This window comes from Nyctibius grandis, chromosome 5 (assembly GCF_013368605.1).
Source record: "Nyctibius grandis isolate bNycGra1 chromosome 5, bNycGra1.pri, whole genome shotgun sequence".
In the NCBI taxonomy this organism is placed as follows: domain Eukaryota; kingdom Metazoa; phylum Chordata; class Aves; order Nyctibiiformes; family Nyctibiidae; genus Nyctibius; species Nyctibius grandis.
This window is the reverse complement of record NC_090662.1, coordinates 64,670,878-64,695,642: the sequence shown is the minus strand read 5'-3', so window position 1 is coordinate 64,695,642 and position 24,765 is coordinate 64,670,878. Positions and strand designations below refer to the sequence as shown.

Sequence of the window (24,765 nt, the reverse complement as noted above, 5' to 3'; positions counted from 1 at the left end):
CATGAAGAACAAAAATCATGAATGGCATGGAGCGGGAGATTGATTCTTCAATGTTTATCCTGATACAAGGAACAAACTGTTAACAGCTAAAGTGGGCAGGAGCCAGGCTCAAAGCAAACAAAAGGAGGTTCTTCATGTGTGGCTGAGAAGTGGAACACAGGATGCTTTGGGTGATGAGGGTTTATGTGGTTTCAAGGGTGGGCAGGACAGGTCGTAGAAGAGAAATGTGTTAAGGGTTGCTAAATATATAGCAACCACATGTCTCAGGAAGACACTTAACTGCAAATGCTGGAAGATGGGAGAGTTTGGGGGAGAGACATCATATGAGTTTTCTCTGTTCTTTCAGCTGCTATCAGAGACAGGATCCTGAGCAACGTGGATCTTTGCTCTGATACAGCTTTTTTTATGTTCTTGTTAGGCACAACCTTTTTTTAAATAGTAATCCTATCCCACTGCTTCCTACTTTGTCTTCTCTGTTATCTCACCCATCAGCTATTTCTTGTCTTTCTCACTGCCCATTAAAGATGGAAATTCATTATATGTCCAGATGGTACCTTGCACAGGTGAGGTCAGGCTGATGTGACCGTTAAGTGCTATCACAGTGTAAGCATTACTGAGAAATACTATAGAAACATGGGCGTTGTAAGTTTTTTTCTTTTTGTCGGCCTACAGGTTTTGTTATAATTGTTGTTTGGCTTCTGTTCCCCAAATCAAATTTGTTAACACTTTTTGTTAAGAATGCAATGGGTTTTCTGAAAATGTTCACAGCAATGCAGAGGTCATCTCTGTATATAAAATTATGAAGCATTTCCCACTGCCACTTAGTGGGCACCTTCAACGGTTGTGGAATCATGGTAGCTTTTTCTAATAAGTTCTTGATCTGGGTTGGTTTTTTTTCCCCCTCTTTGTATCGATGAAAATAGTTGAATATCTTGATGCATTGGGCTTTGTTTACTGACATGTAAAAGCAAACAACCGTGAGTTGACCCAAGAGTGTGTTTGTCCATGGTAGACTGGGGCTTGGACTAACGAATTTTTCAAGCAGAATCATCCTTGCAGGTTTACTGGAAAATTGGGGAGTAACTGGTTGACCTTTGGTGGATAAGGGATCACAACCACCATCTGTGCAGCACCATAATATTTGAACAAGTCAGTGGAAATGACTAGCTTGGGTTGCTAGCTATAAAACAACAGTGCTGTAGTAAGACTGTAAAACTGTCCAGGAAGAAACATAATACACAGTAGCCTGAAAACACTGAAATTTGAACTTGAAAACACTGGAATTGAGAATGCACCATGAACAAAGTGGTTGTGTTGTTTAACTCTGACAACTGATTTGTAGTGCAACTCTTAAAGTGGGAAAGTTTGGTCTAAATTGAATTGTGTTGCAAATTTGAAAAAATTTAATCTCTGGATGCTAACTGCTGATTAAAAAGTTAGATTTTCTTTGGGACACTTGTGTTTTTGAGAACATCCATATCTAAAAGACATTCTTCAAAATAAAATACCCAGAAGATGGTAATTAGCACTATCTTTTTTTTTTCCTATACTTGCATGAGCTGAGATACAAGCCTTTGGAAGCAAGTATTTTGTCAGAAAAAAATCATGGGTGAATAAGGTTTCTATGTGGATGCTTAGATAAAAAAGAATTCGGAAAAGTATACATTCTTGTACAAATATGGGCTGCTTCCTAATACCCAGAAGTAAAAGTCCTTCCCCATGGACCTGCATACCAGCTTGACAGACAGAAGTAGATTGTTTGGCTTTCAAACACTCAGACTAGCAAAAATGTCCAAAAAGAGAAAATCACTGGAATTTCAGATTTGGATAATCCCATTAACTAACCTGTTTTCCCAGCTGGGTAAATTTTAGGTTGATTTAGGGAAAGAATAACAAAGTCCTTTCTCACTACACCTCCTGAAATACTTACAGAAGCTCACGTCCATACATCTCCCAATCTTTCTCAGAGGAGATGGAGTATACCAAGTGCGTGAGAGCAGACACCAAAAGTTCTTTAAGGCAGGGAACGTACTGCTCTGAGGACTCCATTTCTGTAATGTAAAGCATTCATTTAATTAACTTAACTTATGCAACTGTATTTTGCTACCAGTTATTTTCAGTAATAAAGTGAAATACTCAGTTTGTGTAGAACACAGGTAAAATTGAAACTAAAGCATGTCTTCTTATTTGAAATAGGAGGCACCTACAATACAGCTGCCAACAGATAAAGTTTGCCTCAGGGCCCTTCTTTTAAAAGGTTCAGGAGGGGCTGACAGTATATAGACAGTATATCACATTCCCTTTGTCCTAAGTCCCCTGGAACCCCTACTAGCTCCAGCTTTGGATGGGTTTGCTGGAAGTTTCTTGCCTTGTTGAACTCAATGCAGCCCTTAGTTTGTGCACACAGGGCGCTCAGCTTGTGTACGATACACCAAACTTAGAAGAGATTAAGGGAGTGGAACATCTCCCTTATGAGGAGAGGCTGAGGGAGCTGGGTCTCTTTAGCTTAGAGAAGAGGAGACTGAGGGGTGACCTCATTAATGTTTATAAATATGTAAAGGGCAAGTGTCATGAGGATGGAGCCAGGCTCTTCTCAGTGACATCCCTTGACAGGACAAGGGGCAATGGGTGCAAACTGGAACACAGGAGGTTCCACTTAAATATGAGGAAAAACTTCTTTATGGTGAGGGTGACCGAACACTGGAACGGGCTGCCCAGAGAGGTTGTGGAGTCTCCTTCTCTGGAGACATTCAAAACCCGCCTGGACGCGTTCCTGTGTGATATGGTCTAGGCAATCCTGCCCCGGCAGGGGGATTGGACTAGATGATCTTTCGAGGTCCCTTCCAATGCCTAACATTCTGTGATTCTGTGATTCTGTGATTCTGTGAGGAGTGGGAGCGCTTAGAAGGGAGTGACAGCATCCTTCTGGTATCCTTAGTACTGTTGCAGGTTTCTGAACCAGTCGCGTATCTTCTCCTTGTGGCGAGGGCAATGGCTCGGTGTGAACGCATCTCCAGGGATTTTTGCCTCACAGCCACCTCTTCTAATATGTAAGGAGATGGCTTGGATTCTGTGCTCACCACAACTGCTTCCTCCCAGGTAAATTATATATTAAAACCATGTTCATAGATCATTCCACAGAGTGGCAAGTCTATGGTCAGTGTGGGTTGCTGGGATTTTTTGTTTTTGTATTAGAAAACCATATGCAATCTTAAGCAGCACGTCTTTCAGCCTTGCTTTCCTAGCACCCTTTCTTCCTTCTTAAACTCTGCTGTTAAAAAATTCACTTTGGGCTGATGCTTGGCACTAGCAAGCTCAGCCTGAAGATTTATTTTTCTCTATGTGGTTTTCAGGAAGTTTGCCATCAAAAAGATGCGGCTGTGAACCTTTGTGAGATTTTTTTCCTGAAGCAAAATGCATGCAGTCGTGCTGCCTGTGTGCTTGGGAGCTGGTGGTGGTGAAGGAGGCGTGTGGGCATGCATATGTGCCCGCTAGCCCTGCCTTGTTGAATTTTGAACTGATTGTTCAGGTTCAGGCAATTTGTGAGGAAGGTACAGGCGAAGACCCTAAAAATATTGACTTTCTACAAATGTCCAGCCAGAGTAGGCAGGTCCTACAAATGTCCACCCTGCTCCAAGGTGTGCTCATTGCTGGTTAGACATCAGCGAGCCCGTGCAGGTGTGCCTCCCCAGGGCGTAAATCCATAGGAGACTGGACATCATTGACTCTGCTGCTTATGGAGCTGCTTGTTTTAATATGTGCCTTTTGGGAAGTCTGTAAGAGAACTGTGATGTCTTTCCCCTCTCTGAATAGACCGAAAGATCAGGAAGCAGCTTTTTATATCTGGTCTTTTTGTAGTAAAGACAGTTATCAGTCATGTGCATATGCAATGCTCATACTGGTGTTTATATGACACTCCTAAAAGGTCTTTCTGAGCCCTTAAACAGATTTGTTGTAGCGGTAAAATTTATCTAGCTAGAGTATTTGTGGTTGTATCCAGTTGTATCCATTGGGATTCGGCTCCCTTGTCATTTGAGAGGACTGAGCAAGAGTAAGCCAACAAGGTTTGGAAATATTTTAATTCTCTGTGTGGATGAAAGGTTGGGGTTAACAGAAAATAAGCCGAATGTCAAATTCTTTTTGGGGAATGATACAAATGTTGAATAAAAAAAAAGATTGCTTGCAGACTTCGTAAACTCATCTTGCATATATCTCTGTGCTGTTGATATTAATTGGGAAAAGCAAATCTGTAGCTCTTACCAACTCAGGGGGTCTTCAGTTTTGTCATAACGTTTGTATAAGAATAGAAATACTGAAAGCAACCAATAAATATTTACTTAAAATAGCGAACTGGATGTTATTGACCGCAGATGTAGGGGTTCGCAGCCTGCACCTGCGGTTACACCGGTCTCCCCGCGGTGAATGAGGGTGTCCCAAAGCTGCCGTGAAACGCTTGGAGCAAGGGGCATCTTCACTGCCCGGGGAAGCTCCGAGCTATGCCGGCGTGGGGGGTCCTCAGGGGTCCTGCGGGCTCATGCCTGTGCTGAACCTCATCGCGGCTTCCCAGCTCCAGCCCGGGGGGACAGGGGAAAAGCCCGGGAAGGCGGGGGGTGGCTTTCCTCGGGGACGGACGGGGGTGCCGTGAGGGGCCGGGGCCGGGGCCGGTGCCGGGCGGCGGCGCTCGGGGCCGGCGGTTTCCCGGGCGATGGGTGGGGAGAGGAGGAGGAGGAGGAGGAAGAGGTGGAGGAGGAAGGGTCCCCGCGGCTTTATCTCCCACCCGGCTCCGCCCGCCGCCGGCTGCCTCCCCTCGCCGCTTCGCTCCGCTCCGCAGGGCCGGGCTCAGTGCCGGGCAGGGCAGCGCCCATGGGCTGCGGCAACTCCACGGCCAGCGGCGCGGGCGGGCGAGGTAGGGCGGCGGCGGCGGCGCGCGGCGGGCCGGGCCGGGTGAGCGGTGCTATGGGCATCCCCGCGGGCAGCCCTGCCGGGGGGCGGCGGGGCGGGGGCGACGGTGGGCGCACACCCACCCCCGGCAGGGCTGCATCCCCCCCGCTCTGGGGGTGCCCGTCCGAGCGGCGGGAATCGCTGCCCGCGCTCCTGCAGGAGCATCTTCCCTTCCCGAGGCTGATCACCCTCTCCTCTTGCCCACGGGAGGGAAGGTGATGTGGCCGGCCGGGGGGCACCGGGGGCTTTCGGGCGGCCGGGCTGTCGGTAGGGTCCCCTCCTCCAGCAGTGGCCGTCCTGGGCACGGCGAGCCCAGGCCAGGAGCTGGCCGTAAGGATCCCGCCGGGGCTGTAAGCTCCATCCTCTCCGCTTCCCTGTCAGGCCACGAATGCCACTTCTGAAATGAAATTGTGCCACTTCTTCTCTGCTTGCCGGAGAAGTTGGAGGATATTCCAAGACTGAGGTTTCTTGCATGTTAATGGGTGCGGCTGGCTGGTGCGTCCAGCTGCCTCCCTTATTTGTTCATTCTTACTTTCAAAAGAGATAAGATCTGGGAAGATGATGCTGTTGTGCCCGTCCTCCTCCCAGCCCCCGCAAAAAGGAAAGTATATGGAAATTGATAAGTGGACCTTCACCATGTAATTATAAATATGAGCATTTCTCAGTCGTTTTTCACCCTAACTGCACTTGGCAAACATTGCCACCTGTTTCAGCACCAGTGTTGTCTTTCAGATGCACTTGTTAGCTTTGTAACCTCATGAAAATACCCAGCAAAGTGGTGGCTGGACCAGTTAGAATTACTGGGTCTCCATCTCTTACTGTTTTGACTTACTTTATCCAGGGCTTCAGTGGTGCCTCGGGTGGTGCTAGTCCCAATTTGAAGACCTGGGCGTATCTTTGAATGATGATGTGAATGATGTGTGAATTTGATGCCTTTGAGCATCAAAGTGTGATTGATGATGCCTTCTCCAAGTTGTATGTATGTGTGTATGTTTGTGTGGTGTGCTGCTGGTTTACCCACTAAATGGCTTTTCTGCCATTATTGCTTACTTGATTTCCATTAAATGATTATAAATTAGGTTTTAAGTATCATGTGTATCTATCAGAGGCCTCTCTCATCTATAAAGAACGCACTGTATGAATTTGCTTCAACTTCCAGCACTCTTATTAGAGCTCTCCTGTTTGCACACATTAATTCTCTCCGCTTAGTTGATTCCTGCATTGCTGTGACTGGAAGTTGTTTCAGTGTATGGCCAACGTAGCTTCATACTGCTGAGGTGATGCTTGTTCACATCCCATTTCGGTTTGCCGGACTAAAAGCATCAGAGCAAGTATCAGAGATTTTCAGAGGAAAATTTCGAGTTGGTTATTAGTCCCTTTGTGATAGCTTGATTAATGTTGATCTGGCCACCCTGTGGAACTTGTACCAGGATGCAAATGGGTAAATGACAAATAGACTAACTCTGACAGTGGTAGTATTTAGTGAATTATGTTGAACTAAAAGTTTGTTTGTTTAAATAAATGTGTCCACTGTTGAGTTAAAGGCAGCTATTTTCAACAGGTTTTGGCTTGTAGATTCTTAAATTATTTTTACTGAAGGTACGGCCCCTTCGGTAGTTTAACTTACCTGTACTGTTATTCATAATACATTTGAACTTGCGTTTTGTGGCAGTCTTTTGCATACTCTTTAGAAATAGTCCACAGATATCCAATGGCTTAGTGCAGGTGAAAAACAACGCCATTTAAACCACATAATTAATATAATGGAATTATTACTGTTGCCCTGATAGACCTTTCCAAAGCAAATACAGCTCTGAAAGGTCCTGTGCTCTTCTCACTTTCACCACTGTCAGTTAGGAATAATTCTGTGCAGTCTATGGTGTTGTAATAACCAACAACTGGTAATAAAAGAAGTCAGATGTCTACTATTTTTTTTCCATCTAGCATTCCTTACAAAATGTGTCCAATAAAAATAAAATTATTTTACGTAGGGGAAGGAGAAGACGTACCATTTTTAATTGGAATTCTAGAGCTCTTAAGGAAAGTGTAACTCAATATTTTCCCAAAAGACGTGAATACCGTGTAAATACAAATTAATTTTGTGGCTTGCACAGCACGGCTACAACTTTAATGCTAAAGTTATGACTATTCTACAGTCAGTAATGTCAAAGCTAGAGGCACATAACATATAATTAACCTGTAACACTCTCTGTCATGTTGTATGACTAAGGATAATATTGTAGCATACTTCACAGACTACATTAGATGTGTTACGCTATTCCCTGTTTTCTTGCTCTGGTAAAATTTCTATTGTAGCCTAACTCGATTTTTCCTAAGCAGACGTATATGTAGTGATAGGTCAGCTAATGCTATTATCTTCTGTTGCATGGCTAGAATGATATCAGAGGAGCTATCAGCCCCATGGTCTGTGAGATCTAAACTAATAGACGTGATCTAGAATAACATTTCTGGCTGTAGTGCAGTACTCCAGAACACCAATATAACTCACAGTTTAAATTTTCTTTCCAGAGCATCAGACACTGGCAAAAGGCACCTCAAGTGAGAAATGGCAACTTCTGTTATCCAAGTAAACTGATGTATACATATCCTTCTTAAATCACCTAGCTATTTGATGTGTTAACTATAGATTATACTTATTTTTAAAATTTCCCATTACCCATAGAAAGTTATATTAACAAGTTGCTATTTTCCTGATGTTTTGTTACCTCATTTTACATATCCTTGTTTCATGTTATTTCTTGGTGTTTTAGAAGCTCAAAAATAGCTCTTATTTTTTTGTCTTTTAAAAATATGCCCTTAAACATTAATTTACGTTTTTTTCTGAGTTAAGGCATTTCCCTTCATTCTAGTGTTGCTTCACTAACAATTTTTAACTGCCTTCTCATTTCTGTATCAATTGTAGTAGCAATGACAGCACCTTAAATTATGGTATTCAGTGGAGGCTGGCAGTCTAGCTTTAATTTAAATATACAGAGAAGCTGTTAGTCTGTGGAGAGCTTCAAAGACAGCCAAATTATGCTGAAGGAGAACTTCCACACCAAATTTAAACAGATTATTAACTTCAAGTTTGGTGGAATGCCCAGGAAACCATCCTGCGGTTCTATTTAAAATCCAACTAATTTTTAGAATTAATGTTTGATCAGGTCAAGACTATGTACAGAACTGCCACCTGAAGAGTTGAAGAAGTAATCAATTTGAAGTAAATTGATATAATTCTGTCCTCTGTTACACTGGGGTATAAATAGAATAAATTCATTGATGTTAGGACTTGGTTCCATATTGCTGTCTTTTGGAGCAAATCAGAAAGGAGCTTACAATAGAAAACTCATTCGTAATCTTTAACTGTTGCATGCATATATGTGTAATTTTGAGGTTTTATTTGCTTTTTGTAACAATTTCAAGTGTTTGCAAGAAAATATTGTAGGAAGTTGTTCATTAAAAACTAATGGAAAAATGTTTCCTAATCTGCTCTGGAGTCAGATACTGGAATTTTTGGTATCCATGTTTTTATTCATGTAAGCGGTTGCCTCTCGTCCTTTTTATGTTTTTCTGAAGTTTTTGTCTTCTGTGTTCACTCATGATGCATTTCTCTGCACAGAGGACTATCAGCTGTAGCTATCAATTTCTTTCAACCATCTTTTGCACTTGTCCTGCATTTACTGAAATCCTGCAGAGTCGCCAGTAACAAGCTGCTGTTGTTTTGAAGGTGCAAAACCCCCTCTCACCAAATGGAAGATGCTTTGGGATACGTTCTTGTCCTCCTTCATTTGTGACTGTTGAAATGCTGTGGGGTTTTTTTGAGGGGTCACAGCTCCACTACTCTAGACAGAATGTTTTTCTTCTGCAATCCCTTGGGCTCAGAGTGACGTATGGCTGAATGGGCCTGGTTTATTCTGCAGGCTGTACCCTTCCTTCTCCTCCTGCAGCTCTAAAATGCCAAAATGCACCCATGGTCCTACTAAGTAGATGGTGTGAGCAGAGAGGTCATTCAGGAGAATCCAGTACTGCCTGCTTTTTGTGGATGCAGTTTCCTGGCTACCCCTCAGTCTGTTACTGAGGATAGGCAGGTTTTGGAAAACCAAACCAACATGGGCCTATCAACACAAGGTTTGTAGGGTCAAGTGCTGCCTTTTTTTTAGGCCAAGCTGATATACTGGGGAGAAAATGGGCAAGCTTTCAAATATGTGAGGTTTTTTCAAGTCATATATCTAAAACATCACGGCTACAAGAGCACTAAGCTTTGCAGCTGTGGAACAGCTATACACTGTTTGCGAATTGGTAGTAAATAAGGTTCTTTGGCTGAACTTCTGGCAGGAGGAACTTGAGTAACTATAAAGTAATGTGTCACTCACTAAACATGGAAGAGTTAGAGAAATAGGTTAGTGAAGTAACAGGAGTGAGGATGAATGGATTGGACTTTAAAAACAAACATGTCTGTACAAACTGAGATGTTGGATTCCTTGTGAAATAAAATCTATGTATAAGGAGTGTTCAGGCTCCTTAATGAAGAAAACCTAATGAGCTTTTACATAGAGATACTTATGGGCCACCTAACTGAAGTGATGTTCATTTGCAAGCTTGGAAGTCTTCCAGGGAGAAAACTGCTTTGTGAACTGGAAATACTTTCAGATCTATATTCAGGTACTTCAGTGATACTCAAGTGAATTTGGACCAAACTCTTGGTCACTTTTGCTAGTGAAAATGAGAAATAACAGCACTGAAATCAATGGAATCACATCAATGGAAGTGAGGATAACCTGGTTCATTGTGCTTATAGAAACAATAGAAAACAAAGTATTTGTTTGTTTATTATATGTATTTATTTATTATAAATAGTACATATTATCTCTTAAAAAGTGAATTTATTCTTATCATACTTCATTCTCAATGTTTTTGTGTGAGGTGCATTTCAAAATGCTGCAGTGATTTTTCAGCAGTGGTACCCTCCCTAATATTCAAAGGAAACAAGTGCTGCAAGGGGTGAGTGCTGGTGGCACATCTCCATTCTCAGACACAGGTTCATAGCTGTATCGCTCTACACGAAGCCCAAGTTGATGGGTCTGAGAGACAGCTCCTGTCCCCAGAGTGCAAATGGGTGTGTACCATAATGCATTGAAGACAGGTATGGCACTGAATGTGGGCAGGGCATTGACATGTGCCTGGTGATTGACTGGAACATGAGTATCTCCACTGGGAAATGTAGCGGTGCTGTAGGCACACAGTTCTCACTCGGCTGAGGTTTCAGTTTGTATATTAAACACTTTTGGTATACTTCCTGCAAAGAAGGCATTGGTTTTTCAAATGAGGATCCAAAGCGCTGAGACCTCAGCTCAGACTCAGAAAAGGCTTGGCAAAGGCCTCACAAAGGACCATGAACCTTTCTGGAGAAACTGAGTTTGTTTGCAGTGAGCTTGGGTTGAGAAAATGAGAAAGTCGTGGTTCTGGTGCAGAACAGGCACAGCAAGGGAATAGTTTCTTCTGGGAAAAAAAAATAAATCCTACTAGCTACAGCAATGGAGCTAGGCTTTAAAAAATGTATGTTGTCGAGGTGTTGCCGATGCCTAGGCGTTGTCTAGGTGTGCAGGGTGGTGCCCTGAAGGTACATAGCTGAGCTGACTCTGGATGAACTAACCTTGGTAGCAAAAAACGTCTCCCTACATTGGCTGGGATCGAGCTTGCATGCAACACTGCAATGCCAGCCTTCCACCTGGACACAATTAATTTGGAGGGTTTATATATAGTACTATGTAGATGTGCCTATAAAACCAAAAAGTCTCAGAAAGCTGCGTGGTAGAATAAAGTTTTAATGCGAGGACCTGAGCTTATTGTGCATAGAGGTACTCCCTCCAGCTTAATTAAGAGTTTCTACTGATATATGTAGCTGTACTGAGATTTTGCTGACTCTGGAAGCAATACTAACGAAAGAAATGTGTACAGTCTTATACAAGTCTAGTCAGCGTTGCTGCTGGGAAAAGGAGGGATAGTCAAGTCACAGGAATTCGGAGTGATATTATGTTCAAGTTAGCTGTAAAGGGAGGTGTTTCCTGCTATGCAAGCCATCCATTCAGGTAGACAGTGCTGGAAGGCCTTGCAGGACTGTTTCTTCCTCTCTGCATTTAAAATAAGGATGCAGAAGGTATATTCTTACATATCAGAGTGAGACGAAAGTTATTTGCTATTTGTGGATATTTTTCAGCAGCAAAAATAAAGTTTTTTAAGAAATGAAGTGGCATGGCTGAAAAAAACCCAACCTACCTCCAAACCCATAAAATCTTTTGGATTGACAACTGTAGTTTCTTCAGAGTGAGCTCAGATAACCTCTTCCAGCTAAATACTGGGAGGAAGATGAAAAGGAGGTGTGAAAGGTTTTCTAATGTCTACCCTAGCTTGTGTAATTAATAGAAGGGATAATTTGCTGGTTACTCAGCTGAATGATGTACCAGCAATAGCAACATGGCATTAATAACTTGGGAGGGACAGGAAGGAGTTTGTACTTGAGTGAACGTTCCTCTCCCAGCATGAAGCATCTGAGTTGCCAAAAAAAAAAAAAATTGATCACTGAGATCAGGCAGCCAGGTGGTAGCTTTTGTCTTTTTGCTTTTTTGTTAAACAGCAAGACGAATTAAGGGGTGGTTGATCTTTTTAGATGTCTGGGGCTTTGGATGGATTGTGTCCCAATGTTTATATTAGTTCTGTCTAGTTGTTTTATAGAACTTTGTTGATCTGGCAGGAAGACTGGAGCAGCATTTTGCCAAGTCTACAACTGAATCAAAAGGCAAAATAAACAAGCATTCAGGAGTAACTGCTTGGTTAGTTGCAGCGACTTTGTAGTAGGCAAAACTAACAGAAGACTGAGCAAAGTGAAGCATATAAAATTCAGAAGGATTAATTTTATCTTATGTTGCTCTCAGCCAGAGTGATTGCACCTGGGCACTGTTCCACAGCAGCATCATTTTCACCCACTGAGAATCTGGCCCAGTTCTAAGCGTGAGAGACTTAAGGGATAATATAGATAATCATTAAGGATAAGCTAGACAATCTTGAGAAACCTGTTCTCTGACAATAGAAAACTCCCGTTGCTATTTCTGCATTGTTTAGGACAGAAAGGCAGAAAAATGCTTACTGTACTATCAGTTGGTTTAGAAGATTATGCCATTATCTTGTAAACATGGACTTTTTTTTTTTCATTCTAGGTGCCACAGGGACTACTAAAGATGTGTAAGTACTAACTCTTTCAAATATGTAACCCTGGACTTATCTTCAGTCCTACTAGCCTTATACTAGATTTAGTCATACATGATTCATCTGGCTCCTAACGTATAATCAACACCACCAGATGTTTATTGTCTTTAGTGACAGCTTCCATCTCCACAAAACAACTTCATGTCTTGTTTACTTTTCTACAGATTCCTTCCCTTGTTATTTCTCTAACAGAAATGTCTTTTCTCTGCTTCTGTTGAGAGAGTTGTGTCCCAGAAGTGGTCATGTTACTTCAGATTGCTCTTCCCTGTCAAAGGGCCTTGTCATTGTAGAGAAGCAACCACATAAATTTCCACCAAGCCCTATGAGAGATTTAAAGAGCCACTGAGGCACGTTTCCCCTCTTTGCAAGAGACCCGGTAACCCATCCAGACTTCCTTTTCAAAGTACCCACCTTCTCTAGTCTGCATTGAAGTTGATAGATACTATCAGCTCCTCTTTCGCTCCCTTATCTTTGACACTGAGTAGCAGAGGTCAGCCCTACCCATCCTGTTTTTCTCTAAATGTGGAAGGTCTGAACCTCTATTGTCCTGTTGCCTCTTGCCAACTTCTGGTTTTCAGAAAAGCAGCAGCAAAAGACCAGCCTTTCTCAGCCCAGTTTTCATTTGCTGATGCAGAAATGTGCAGGAACAGCTTTATTCAGCCATAAATTTATTTTCCTATCAAAGGAAACACTAAAGAAGTCCCCCCAGGTCTTGCTGCATTCTATTTCATATAATTGGTATTTGCCACTAGAGTTTGAGACTGAGGGACCTGGGAAAGATTTTCATGTTATGCAATAGGAACATTCAGTTTTATTTACCTCATTTAGAATAACTACTCTAATTAGACGGAGGAATCCTGGTGTAGAAATGAAGGCTGTCAAGTTAGATAAACAAGTAGACAAGAGCTTAACAACAGGCTTGTCCTTGCTATTACAGAGCACAGCTGAGTACTAACGACAGGTCTCACTTGGCAGATGAACACTGTTGTCACAGATACTCTTGAGATCTGTGTTATCTGTGTAGTCTGTTTTCTGGGTTTGCAGTGTCAGACAATAAATAAATTACAGAAGGAAAGCTTATGAGGAACCTCTTCTTGATACAGCCTGCAGCATCCATGCCCTCAGTACTTCTATATATACAAACCCACTGTTTTTTATTTATATTAGGGCCTTTTTTGTTGTTCAATTTAGATAATTTAAGTGACTGACTTAGAACTGCATCTCTCTCTTTGCTCTTCGGTAGTTTTAAATTTCAAAATTGCAAGCACTGTTAAATTATGAATTTAGTAGGCACGTTTCTGTGCTTAAAGGTATGGGTATATGGAGAACTGTGTTTATGTGTGTGTAAGTATTTGTAGGGCCAGGCTTTAAGAGTTAAACTGGGAACATCCTATTTATTAGTGTTGGATCACCTGTCATGTTTCAAAAAAGTATCGGGATAACTTAGAAAAAACGAATTACTAGTGCAGACTTCAACAAAGTGAAAGGGTCAGTCCTGGAACCATTACTCATTCAGATAAGTATAGTGGAGCCAGCCGAACAGCCTGTGTGAGTAATAGCATGGTTGAGCCTTCTTGTCAGACATTAGAAACACAGATCCGTTAATGAGGAACGGCAGTGATGACCTGAAAAGTCCGAAATCAATCACCCTAATATTTAACAGCAGGTTTTTACAAAGCAAGTAAAATACCAGAAAAACTATTTTAGTTTCATGGAAAATGAACAAAGCAGATTTATATTAACTAACATTATAGATCCACACAAGCTTTGATTTTACACCTTTTCACTTTTATCAGCTAAATATTAAAAACTTCTCTTTAAAAAACCCACATTTTTTTTGCTGTCAAATTTCAGTCACTTCAGTTCTGGTCCAAAAAAGCATTTAGGTGTGTCCTTACTTACAACATACTTTTTGATACAGAATCTGGTTATTCTAACTCAAGAGATTTCTCATTTCTTGACTGCAACTCATTGCCAAGGCACCAGCATCGCCTGGAGTGAGCAGCCAGGTGGAAGGAGGGAGGTCTGGATCCTGCTCTGAGCCCTCCTGGGTGACCACAGGGAAGCTGCTTTGCCCTAGGCCTTGAATTTCTCCACCAGTAAGATAGGGATGATGATATGATCTTCCTCTGCAAAGTGCTGTGAGACTGAGGGCTGCGCAGCAACAAGAAGGACGTATGGTCTGGGAATGTGATTTCTCCCTGTGTACTCCAACCCTCAAATCAATGTTGAATCTGTTGGCCAGCTTCAGCCAATGCTCCTGCCCCACGAATAAAGAGAAGCACATCACTGCTAACTGGAAAAGCTTAGATGCAGGAGGGGTAAAGTATACACTAGAAAATAATGTGATGCCTGTGATATTCAGAATGTGGCTAAGTTCAGAGGAAGATTAGTAACAGTAGGAAGGAAAGGACACAGCAGTTCAAGCCTGTTTCAAAATAGTGGGAAGAAATCCATCAAATACAAATGACAGGCCCTTGTTCCCAAGAAAAGCTGAGAAACTGAGGAGAAGTAGTCTGTCACTTGTGCAAAGTTTAGTGAATCATTTCTGGTGGGACTACTGAGCACGGCTAGAAAGAGCCTGTATAATGCTCTGCACGAATAGAATCATAAAAGCTGAGGTAAGAAAAATATGGATGGAATGAATTAATGTGAATGCCTGTCATTTGATACTTAAAATATTGTGTGAAAAATGGGAGCTTCTTTTACCATCAAACGGACATAGGACTGATGGATGTAAAAACTGACAGTTGAATCAAGTATATTTTTCAGACTTAGGAGGGTGACAGAAAGCCTCTTGGGACAGACAAATCCTTACCAAAAGAAACATTTATTCTAGCTGAAAATAGAATACTGTTACGTGGATTTGCTGTTAAATCCGCTTACTGGCTACAGGACTCCACCTATGCTTTCCACCAGGTAGCCTGCTGGAAAATGTGCGCTCCGTTCCTCTGCAGTAGATGTCCACAGCATCTGAGGGAAGGTACAATGACGTGGCAGCAGATCAGTACAAAGAGCATTGGACTGCTAAATTCCTTTTGCTGTCTATTCCTGGTGCAGAAAAGCTTATCCTATCTTGCTTTTCCTGGAGGACTCTGTAAATGGAGATATTTAAAGCTTTGTTTTATGCTAGTGTTACTGGAAAATAGTAACCAAGAAAACTCTCTAAACCAAATGATAGTTTAGAAAGCCGACATTGGTTTATTGCAGCGCTGGCTGCACGGTGGATCTCTCCTCCTAGCATGCACACCGAGGGACAAAAGCACACTCATTATATACATTATAGAAAAATGAATATTCATACAATTCCGAGTAAAGCCCACCTATTCCAAGAAACCTTATGCATATGCTAATATATTATGTAATTGTCTTTGCGCATGCTACTGAATTAGGGAAGGGGTCTTGTGTGGGCTCTGGTGATCTCTAGTGGTCGTAATCCCCCCATAGTGATGCTGTCCGCTGTATAACCCTGCTTCTGTGCAAGCGTGGTTGAGGCCTTTTTGTTGACACATGCAGGTGGCTCCAAGGAGAAGAAATTGTTCTGATTCTTACAGGATTTATCTCTACTCCTGGTGCCAGAGCTATGAATCAAGTCATTTAAGACACTACAAAGATGTTGTTCACAGTCTTGCATATCTCTGGCCTTTCTTTGTAATTAGTGAGGAATTTAAAAGAGACCTTGGATTCTCTGAGACTAAGCGCAAGCAAGAATCGGTGATGACTATAACTCTTAAGTGTTATCAGTCCCAGAAGCAGACCCTGTCTTCAAAACATGCCGTTAGCTTCAGAATGTACCGTTATTATAGCTGTAAGGAAAATTGCTGAAAGAAAAGTTGATTCTGTCCAAAGGTTACACAGAGTAGGCCTTTTAGGGCCTACTTTGAGGCCTGCTTTTACTAAACCATCTGGTATCACAAGGTTCTTCATCGCTGACATAAGAAGAAGCTAGAGACACATTGGAGGTAGAGATGGAGAGAGAAAGGATGTACTGGACTCCCATATCGCCATACCCTCTCTGTGAGTCTGGGAGATGTGGCAATGGGAGCACTGCCGAAACCAAAGGAGCTTCTTTCCATTCTCATTTCCACGCTGTCGAGCGTTGCTGTTGCAGCCCTGCTTCCTGGAGCCACCGGTGTTCACCCAGCCTGGGCACACAAGCAAGCACCTGCTGCAATGGCTCAGCTGGGAATCTGAACGTGTGAAATTAGTGGGCACCTTTCAAAATGGGGCCTTAAGCGACAGTGTGTGAAGGCAAGAGGTATCTGAATGTGCGTAATGCATAAACTGGAGCAGCACTGCTTCCCATGCTGCTTAGAAAGGAGTCCTCAGAAAGGGGTGGAAAATGGCTTTTTCCTTAAGTGCATCACCAGAATTTTTCTTTTTTTTTTTTTTTTTTTTTCCCCTCTCATGCTTCCACATTCCTCCTGTCTCTGCTCACCTCCTGTTTCCTAGCAGGACTACAACAGATTGCACCCAGTCATCACCTGAGGAGAAGGAACACGCCTCCACAAAATCCAATGTGAATCAAAGTGAAGACATTTATTAAGCATAAGCTGTCCCTTTTATACATTTTGTACTTTCCCTAGCTGTAAGCATGTGCATTGCTATTCGTTAATATTACTAAACATACTCTTCTTTGATGTGTTGATTGGTCACTGCTCTGCCACTGGTCCTTCCTTAATTGGCTCCATCAGTTCTTGTTTCTTCTCCTCCGTGTTCGGCTCCCACCGGCTACTCCCTCAATTCTTGTTTGCTCAGCTGCTGTTTTTCCTCATCTCTCGAAGGTCGGCTTGTTGACACTAGCTACATGAATCTTCTCACGCAGCTAGGCCTTCACTCCATACTCTCATACTTCTGGCTCATTACATGACCATTCTGCTCCAAAAACCCCTCTACAATCACCCAGCCCCATCTGGGGCCTGTACAATCCCAGATTGTATTTCCTGTTATGCATTTAAGGGAAAAGGTATTGCAAAATTAGACTTTGATTTGTAGCTATTAAGAGGAAAGGGAGAAAGCCAAATGTTTTTAAAAAAACCCTAGTCTGCTTAATCATAGACCTGGATAATTTGTTTTGGTGAGAGAATGACAGTAATGGTCCAGTGATGCCCCGTTACAAAACGTTTCTAGAACAGAAGAAAATAGCCCTGTTGCCTAGTAGAGGCTTCTTTTTTTTTTTTAAACATTAACATTAATTTCCTGTTGGACAATATTGATTATTATTCTTACAGCTCCATTTTAGAGGCTTTGAGCTGTACATGAAGTTGCCCATGCTCTTAAAGGATTCTTTTCTCTGGATAATGGTTAATCTGGATTATAGTAAGTGTTTCCCGTTGTTTGAGAAAATCAATCCTGTGACACATTCAGTTGGTTCAACAGAAAAGATTGTTTGTGATCTTTCGGCACCCAAAGACCCTTTCTTAAAGTGTTGTCAATTTTTTTGCTAAAAATACAGGGCTCATTTCCACTGATTGATATACACAGGCTTTTCACTTTTCTTCAGCTGGAATTGGCCCACATTAGGACAGAGCAGCTCTGGCCGCGTGCGTGAGGACTGCGAGGTGGCTTAGGCTACGTGGGGTCAGAGGAGATGGGAGATGCCTTCTGAAATGACACTAGCTCCTCCAAGGAGGAATGGTAGGAGGTACAGAGAATGAGTTGATTGCTCCATCTTTCCTGAGTGGTAAAATGTAGGCAAAGGCAGCAGATGAGGAGGCTCACCCCTCTCAGTGCTGTGCCCTGCGTGAATATCATTTAGCAAAACTGCAGCATACTTACATTCACCCCAAACCTCCAGTATTAAAAGGACCTGTGTACCCTTATTCACTGTGGTGACGCAGAAAGCATAGTTTGTAATGTTCTACCACTTAGAAAGAATATAAGTGTAAGATAATTTCCAACTTGTAGCAGTATTTTTAAGGCGTTTGCTACCCTCCCAGGAGAGTGCAGACTGAGGTTTAAGGGGCGTTTTCTTGTGTTTAAGGCTGCATCTTGCTATGAGCTCTCTGCACTTTGGGCCAAAATGCCATTGACTTCAGGGGTCAGTAATGGTATAAAGCCCTGATGATTAAGCAGTAGGCACATCTACCTCTTAGAATAAATAAATTACAATAAGAAATGTCATATATTATTGTGAAATATCATAGTTCAGAAATGTCTTTCAAAGCTACAGAATGGATTTAGCTCTAACACTGGGTAAAGGCCGGCTCTCAGTTTTATCACCTAGGGAGCAGATCAGGAATTCATGGATCAGCTCAGGATGGGGAGCATCTTTGCATTGCCCCCATAGTCCAGGCAATTGGTCTTTCAGTGGGAATATTCAGGTGAGGATATCTGGGTGAACAGCCTGTGCATGAACATTTCAGCGGAGCCCTCCTTGGGTCGTGGTGCCCCATTTGCTGTTTGCAGCCTTCCCCGAGCACTGCTGTGGCCGTATCTCACGGCCTCCTGAGCAGCTGCGGTGCGGGACTCCTTCTCAGGCATTTGTCACAGTTGCCCCCCAGGGAAGGGGTGAAAGATGTCTGTGGATTTAACAGCACTCAAGAGATCTTGCCTCTATTTTTACTGCTAGGTGGGTAGGTTGCAGACCGAGCTAAAGTGCGACTGCTGCCCTGACCCATACCCAGCCACGCAAGCAGAGCTCAAAGTCCAAATATTTAATCAAAGGTGGGTGAGTGATTTGTGTGAAGACTGACGCTGGGCCACAGACTGACACTGCAGCACAGGCACTATACCCTCCAGGATTAAGAGTAAAGTTTTTATCTTTTCCATACTACATTTGCCTTCACATCGATGCCAATTACTTTACCCCCTGCTACACCGGACAGTCAAACCTCAGTGACTCCCTGTCGACCTACAGACTGACCTGTGATTTTACCCTAAAGGGAAAAGAGAAGTAATTGCCCGTTTATAAAGGATTAGTAACAGTTATTTGGTTTGCAAACAGCTCTGATTTCAGGAATTGCAGTACCTCATTTTGCAGACAGGCTCTGTAACGTCTTTTGGCACAACTGCTGTGAAATCTTTCTTCATCCTCATTCCCATGCTAGTGTGGATGTCCAGTCCCTTCCAGTCCTCTTCTGGTGGAATAGCAGCCCAGACTCATTCCTGTTACATGCAGAGCCTTTATGTTCCTCTTACGTGTGGAGCAGTGTGGGAACTCACTCAGGAAACTTGTTAATTTACCTGTTTCAGCTCCCAAACCTACTTTCAGGCATTCCTGGCAGGGGTCATGAAAAGTAAGCTGCATCTATTCTCAATCCTTTTATTTCTTCTGTACGTTAGATTGGAAAATTGTCACTCTTTTTGTGCCTGTGTGAATACTTTATTGAATTGTGGATGAACTGAATTAAACTGGGATCAGTAATAATTCCCTTCTTCCCTTGCTCCTGAATCTACCCAGATGGTGACAGAGTATCTGAAGGAAATAATCTGCTAATGTGCTTTATATCTTTTGATGTTACAGAGCAGAAGAATCTGTATCAGATGATGACAAAAGGAGGTAGGTGCTCCACTGGGACTGGCTTTATTTGCAGCAGGCTGCAGTGAGTTCTACCATGAGATGCACATCCTTCCTTTCCTCCTCCTACTTGCCACCAACACCACCAAAGCAGAGAGGAAATAAAAAAAAAAAAGAAAAGAGAGTAGGAAATCTCTCACAGAGCTCAGTATTGATGAGTCCACCCACTCCGTTAGTGAGTTGGGGAGAGAGGAACTTTGTGGCAAGAAGAGCATATTATCTCACAGAAGATGACATTAGTACTTGTGGGAGATCTCTGCTGGGCTGGAAATCAAAGGAAGTGTGACTATCATCAAACAAATCAGAAATCAACTCAGAGCTCTGGGGGCTGGAGGAGGTGTGATTAATTTGTCACGAATCTCTGCAAGTAGCTCCAGGCATGGCAGAGGCTCTTTAAGGACCCAGTTTTTCACATCCTTGCATCAGTCCCAGCTTTTTATATAGGCATTGGAGCCAGAAAATATGCTCTGCAAGGCCATGAAGGGGAGAGAGTTGGGCTATGAAAGTACTTAATACCCTCATGCACCTTCCTAGTAACAGTTTTCTCCAAGTGTGGCCCTAAGCAGGAGGATGCAAGTCCTATTTATTAACAAGGAGAGGTCAAAGTGCTGTTTAATTGGTGTGTGTTGTTTGAAGTGAGGTGCTTCAGTTGTCTCAGTGTTGAACATTACTATCAGATTGGCTCTGTCCTCAGTTGGCTATATTCAATGTCTAGAAGAAGTTGGGCAGGTGGGTTTTATTGTCGCAACACAGCTGGGATTTAGTGAAAAATATTAGGAACTGGAGTGAAGAATAGCTCCTTTCACAGGCTTGGGTCCCACTTAAGAGTAACAGCTAGCCTCAAGGGTTTTTTGCCTGGCACTGTATTAGCAAGCAGGTGGCATTTAATAGGTGCTTTTGCCATAGCCATGGGAAAGGAGGGCTCCTCTGCAGATGCTCATGCTGAGGTGCCCTCCTCTCTGACCATCTATGGTCTTTGTAGTGCTGCTGTGTGATGTTGACGTTATAGGGAGAAGTGTTTCAATTAAACTGTGATGTCTCTTTAATTGTTTCTTTAAATCAGGAACTATGGCGGTGTGTATGTTGGCCTGCCGTCGGACGCGGCTGCCGTGGTTTCCAGTCAGACAAAAGCTGCACCAAAAGGTATCGGAAAGTTGCGTATTGCATTTCTCCTGCTTTCTCAGTTTAATTTTATCTAGTAGGATGTATTTCCTTTAAAAATCAATTATTTCAGACAGACCTGCTAGCCTTGGAGCCTCTTAAGGCAGTGGGGCCATTTATAATAGTTAAAGTGATTGTTCCCATTTATTTAAATTTTAACACACTTACTTTTGCAGAAGGATCCTAGAGCAGATGCTGACAATGTGGTACATTGTCTTCTGAGCAGCTTCTCCACACTCTGAGTGCTCTGCGAATTCAAAGGAAACAAAACCCTGTGAGGACTAAGAGGCTGTGATAGATGCACTTGCAGAGCCTCAGCGCTGTTTTTGGTTTTGAAGGTGTTTACTTGCATTGTGGTAAATTCCAGTAATAACAGTTAGTAAGTGCTTGCTTTCAGGTTTATTCCTGTTCTTATATGAAACCCAGTGCAAACTGTTCCTTTTCCATGTGATGTTTTCGAACTGTGGGAAAAAGCGTTAGGTTTCTAGGTACTTAATAGACAAGACATAAACATATATTTATAAAATCATGTAATAAATGTTTGGATTTAATACAACAAAATACTGCTGTCACATATGTACACCACAGAGTTTAGTCACTCACTGGTGCTTCCAAAATTTGCTGCAAAACAAAAGAAATGAAGAAAAATAACACTATTAGCCATAATAATAATAGCTGGTTTTGGAACAGTAGTACCTTTGTTGCATGTTTTTTTTAAATGGTGTTCTAAATCAGTTGTATGTTACAATGTTTTAACCATCTTCACCTTTTATTTTCTAATTAAGAATAGAAAGACATAAACATATCAAGATCCAAACAGCTGGAGGTACAGTATGTCTTAATTAATGTTACGTGTTTGGCATGCATTCGTTGAACTGAAACAAGGTGGCAATGCTGCCTGTGCTGCTCTTGGGTGGTCTGGAATCACCCAGTTACTTCTCCAGCTGCAGCGTAACTCTTCTAAAGGCTGGACCAGGGGCCAGTTCTCAGTGGTGCGGATGTAAATTAAAAAGTCGTTAAAGTCCCCTTCTTGGTGAGAAATGAGAAGCAAGGAAACTCCATATTACCCTGCTGGGGGATGAATAAAAATCAAATGTCCTTTTGTCCACCTTCAACCACACCACAGCTAATACCACTGCAGTGGTACTAAGACCTCCCATGCAAGGTGAGGTACATCAGCAGGGTGTAGACCAGCATCTGTAGAGACAAAGCTCTTCCCAGGAATGAGTAGTTTGCAGTTAGAAAACACCATCTCCTTTTTGAGGAGGACCTTGAGGACCAAAGTGAGGCACCCGCTAAGTAACTTACTGGAGCATTCCTCTTGCTGTGGAAGAATCTATGGGGCATCGTTCTCCACTGCCCAGCATATGACAGTGAAAATGTATAGGCTCTATTCCTGACTTAAGAGTTTCAACTAACTAACTAAAAAAAGTCCTTTACAAGTTCATGTCTGAAGAAAAATAAAACAAGCTAAGTTTCCATTCAGAATTTGAACTAAATAAAAGTTGACAAATTTCAAAAGGGAACTGTTTTGATGTCTAGCCAGTGGGGAGGGGGGGAAATCATAAAGCTGCCAATATTTTCCATAGGAAGCAGAACCCTTTCCTAATTAAGGTGAAGAGCCAGAAACAGGTCTGGTGGGTCATGGTGCTGGACACAGGCCTAGTAGAGCAGAACTTACATATGCTGATTATCTTTAATCATGTGAATGGTTAAAGCTCCATGGGCTTTGCTAGGAGCACTCATATACAGGGAGACCTTCAGTTGGTTATCACACCTAATTTCAGTAGCCTGGCTGAGATGTCTGAGCTAGGAACACCTTCACCCTTGACCTGGGCAAGACTGAAGCACCTTCTTGAGGTTGCAGCTTTCCATCCATGGTTGATGAAGAGACTGGGTCAATTAGGTCCTTGTCTAGGTGCTTTAGTTAAATGCCTGAGGTTGGGTAGAATCAATCACTTAACATTCTTTTTTTGCTTTATTCATTCTTTTATTCTTTATTCAGAATAGTTGAAAGTGCACTGTGCCTTTCTTGGTGCAAGATCAGGGCTTGGCTCCTGACTCAGGTTCAAAAAGACACAGATGAGCATCTTTAAATCTGAAAAGGGTCATCTGAGCTCCACGAGTTTATGGGCATGTGTGTCTGGAGGGCAAAGGCCACAAACCTCTCAGCTTCTAACGACGACCTAATTTGCTGGTTTATGTATAGGGTATTGCTTTGCTAATATTGCTTTACTAGTCCAGCTAAATCTGTTTGTTCCTTTCTTTTTTTGAACAGTCTTCTACTAAGACCAGTCGTCAGTGCTTTAGAGAGAGCTGTCTTTGTGCTGAAGATTTTTATATTTACATAGCCTTCTGGAGAACGAGAGAGATCAGAGCACCAAAAAAATCTAAACTGTTGCAAGTCCAACTACAGGTAAAGCCTAAAGTACAGCGTAGAATCACTTTCCTATGATGGTTGCATTATGGAAACCTCCTGCTATTCTCCAGTGAAAAATGAAATTAATGAACTCACAGTGGATGTTTCTGCACAAGAACTAACTTTGATGATCTGCAACTTATTTCTCTGTGGCCATATTGCAGATTTCATCAGCTATCAGCTACGCTTCGTATATTTTCTCCAACAATTTTTGATAGATTTTATATAGAAAACCATTACTACTGTCCACTTAATAGTTCCTATGGTAGGTTCCTATAAATTAATTGTTAATTTACTTCAGAGTAATATATTTGACAGTTTTGCATCTTTTTGGTAATATTGCAAATTTTAATATTTTTGCTGTAAAAACTTAAGAATATGATGAAATAAGCATAAGACCATTGGGTTCTTTATAATTAATACTGTCACTTTTATACAGTGAGACAAATGTTAGTGTTTAATTTTCACCTTTTAAGAAGATATTACTCAAGGAAATTTATTTAAATAAGAACAATGTACTTCATTATAATATTTACATGTCTGTTTTTATTTTCTTCAGCTTTCTCTCTTTTATAAAGCATTACATGGAAAAAATACTAATGAACCAAACTATTATGTTATGTCTTCTGTTCTGTGTAATATTATAATGACATTTCCTTGCATAAGGGTGGAGTGATAGTATTTTCAGAGATAGCAGGACTACATGCCAGTGCTGCATCCTCCTGAACTGTAGAGAATTTTTGATCACTATTAGAGTTTTGTATCCCTGACTCATCTCTAAGCATTTCCAGTACAGCAAATTGTAACAGAATGAGAGTTATTATTACTTTAGTACGCTGTTGTATTAAATAACGGATGGGAGGTTTTAAAATTCATTAAGTTTATGGCAACTGTAGGTTTCCCTCAGAACATAAAGCAGATTGTACATTTCCATGTGACTGAACAAGTATTTAAATTATTCAAGCCTTTTGCATAATTGTTTAGTCAAACTTTTTTTAATAGGACACAATATGTTAAACAAATAAACAAAAAAAAAATCCAACCCACACCACATTAATGTATTACTGTAGACTAATGACCTCTTTTACAATCAAAAGAAAAAAGCAAAACAGAAAATTTGAACATGAAGTGAAACGCTGTGAACCATGAAATTACTGCCCATTTCACCGATATCTATAAAGACCAATGAACAGCCATTGACTATGATTTCCAGTAACTTGCAGCTCTGGCTTTAAAATAAGTGGTTGTTTGTTTGGTGTGAGGCCTGTAAAAAGAAGTATTTAAAAATATTCCTTGCTTGTCCTCTTTTAAGTATTTGTGACATTATTTACTGCTATTCTCTAGAAATCTGCAACTTGGGTTATCAACAATTTCAGGCTTCCAGCTCCCAAAGACAAATATGCATCTTATTCTTGACCCCTTCAACCTTGAACAAAAATGAAATAAGCTTGAAGATTAGGAG

General features: G+C 41.8%; 1 protein-coding gene across 1 annotated transcript; it reads left to right on the top strand.

The window, feature by feature from the left end:
* Positions 1–4,863: 4,863 nt before the first annotated feature.
* C5H12orf75 (chromosome 5 C12orf75 homolog) lies at positions 4,864–23,545 on the top strand. Its single transcript, XM_068401757.1, has 7 exons — positions 4,864–4,944; positions 7,471–7,528; positions 12,156–12,180; positions 19,670–19,705; positions 20,787–20,866; positions 21,670–21,710; positions 23,163–23,545. Exons 1-6 carry the CDS (start codon positions 4,864–4,866, stop codon positions 21,672–21,674), a joined length of 285 nt encoding a protein of 94 aa, XP_068257858.1. The 3' UTR covers positions 21,675–21,710; positions 23,163–23,545.
* Positions 23,546–24,765: the final 1,220 nt, after the last annotated feature.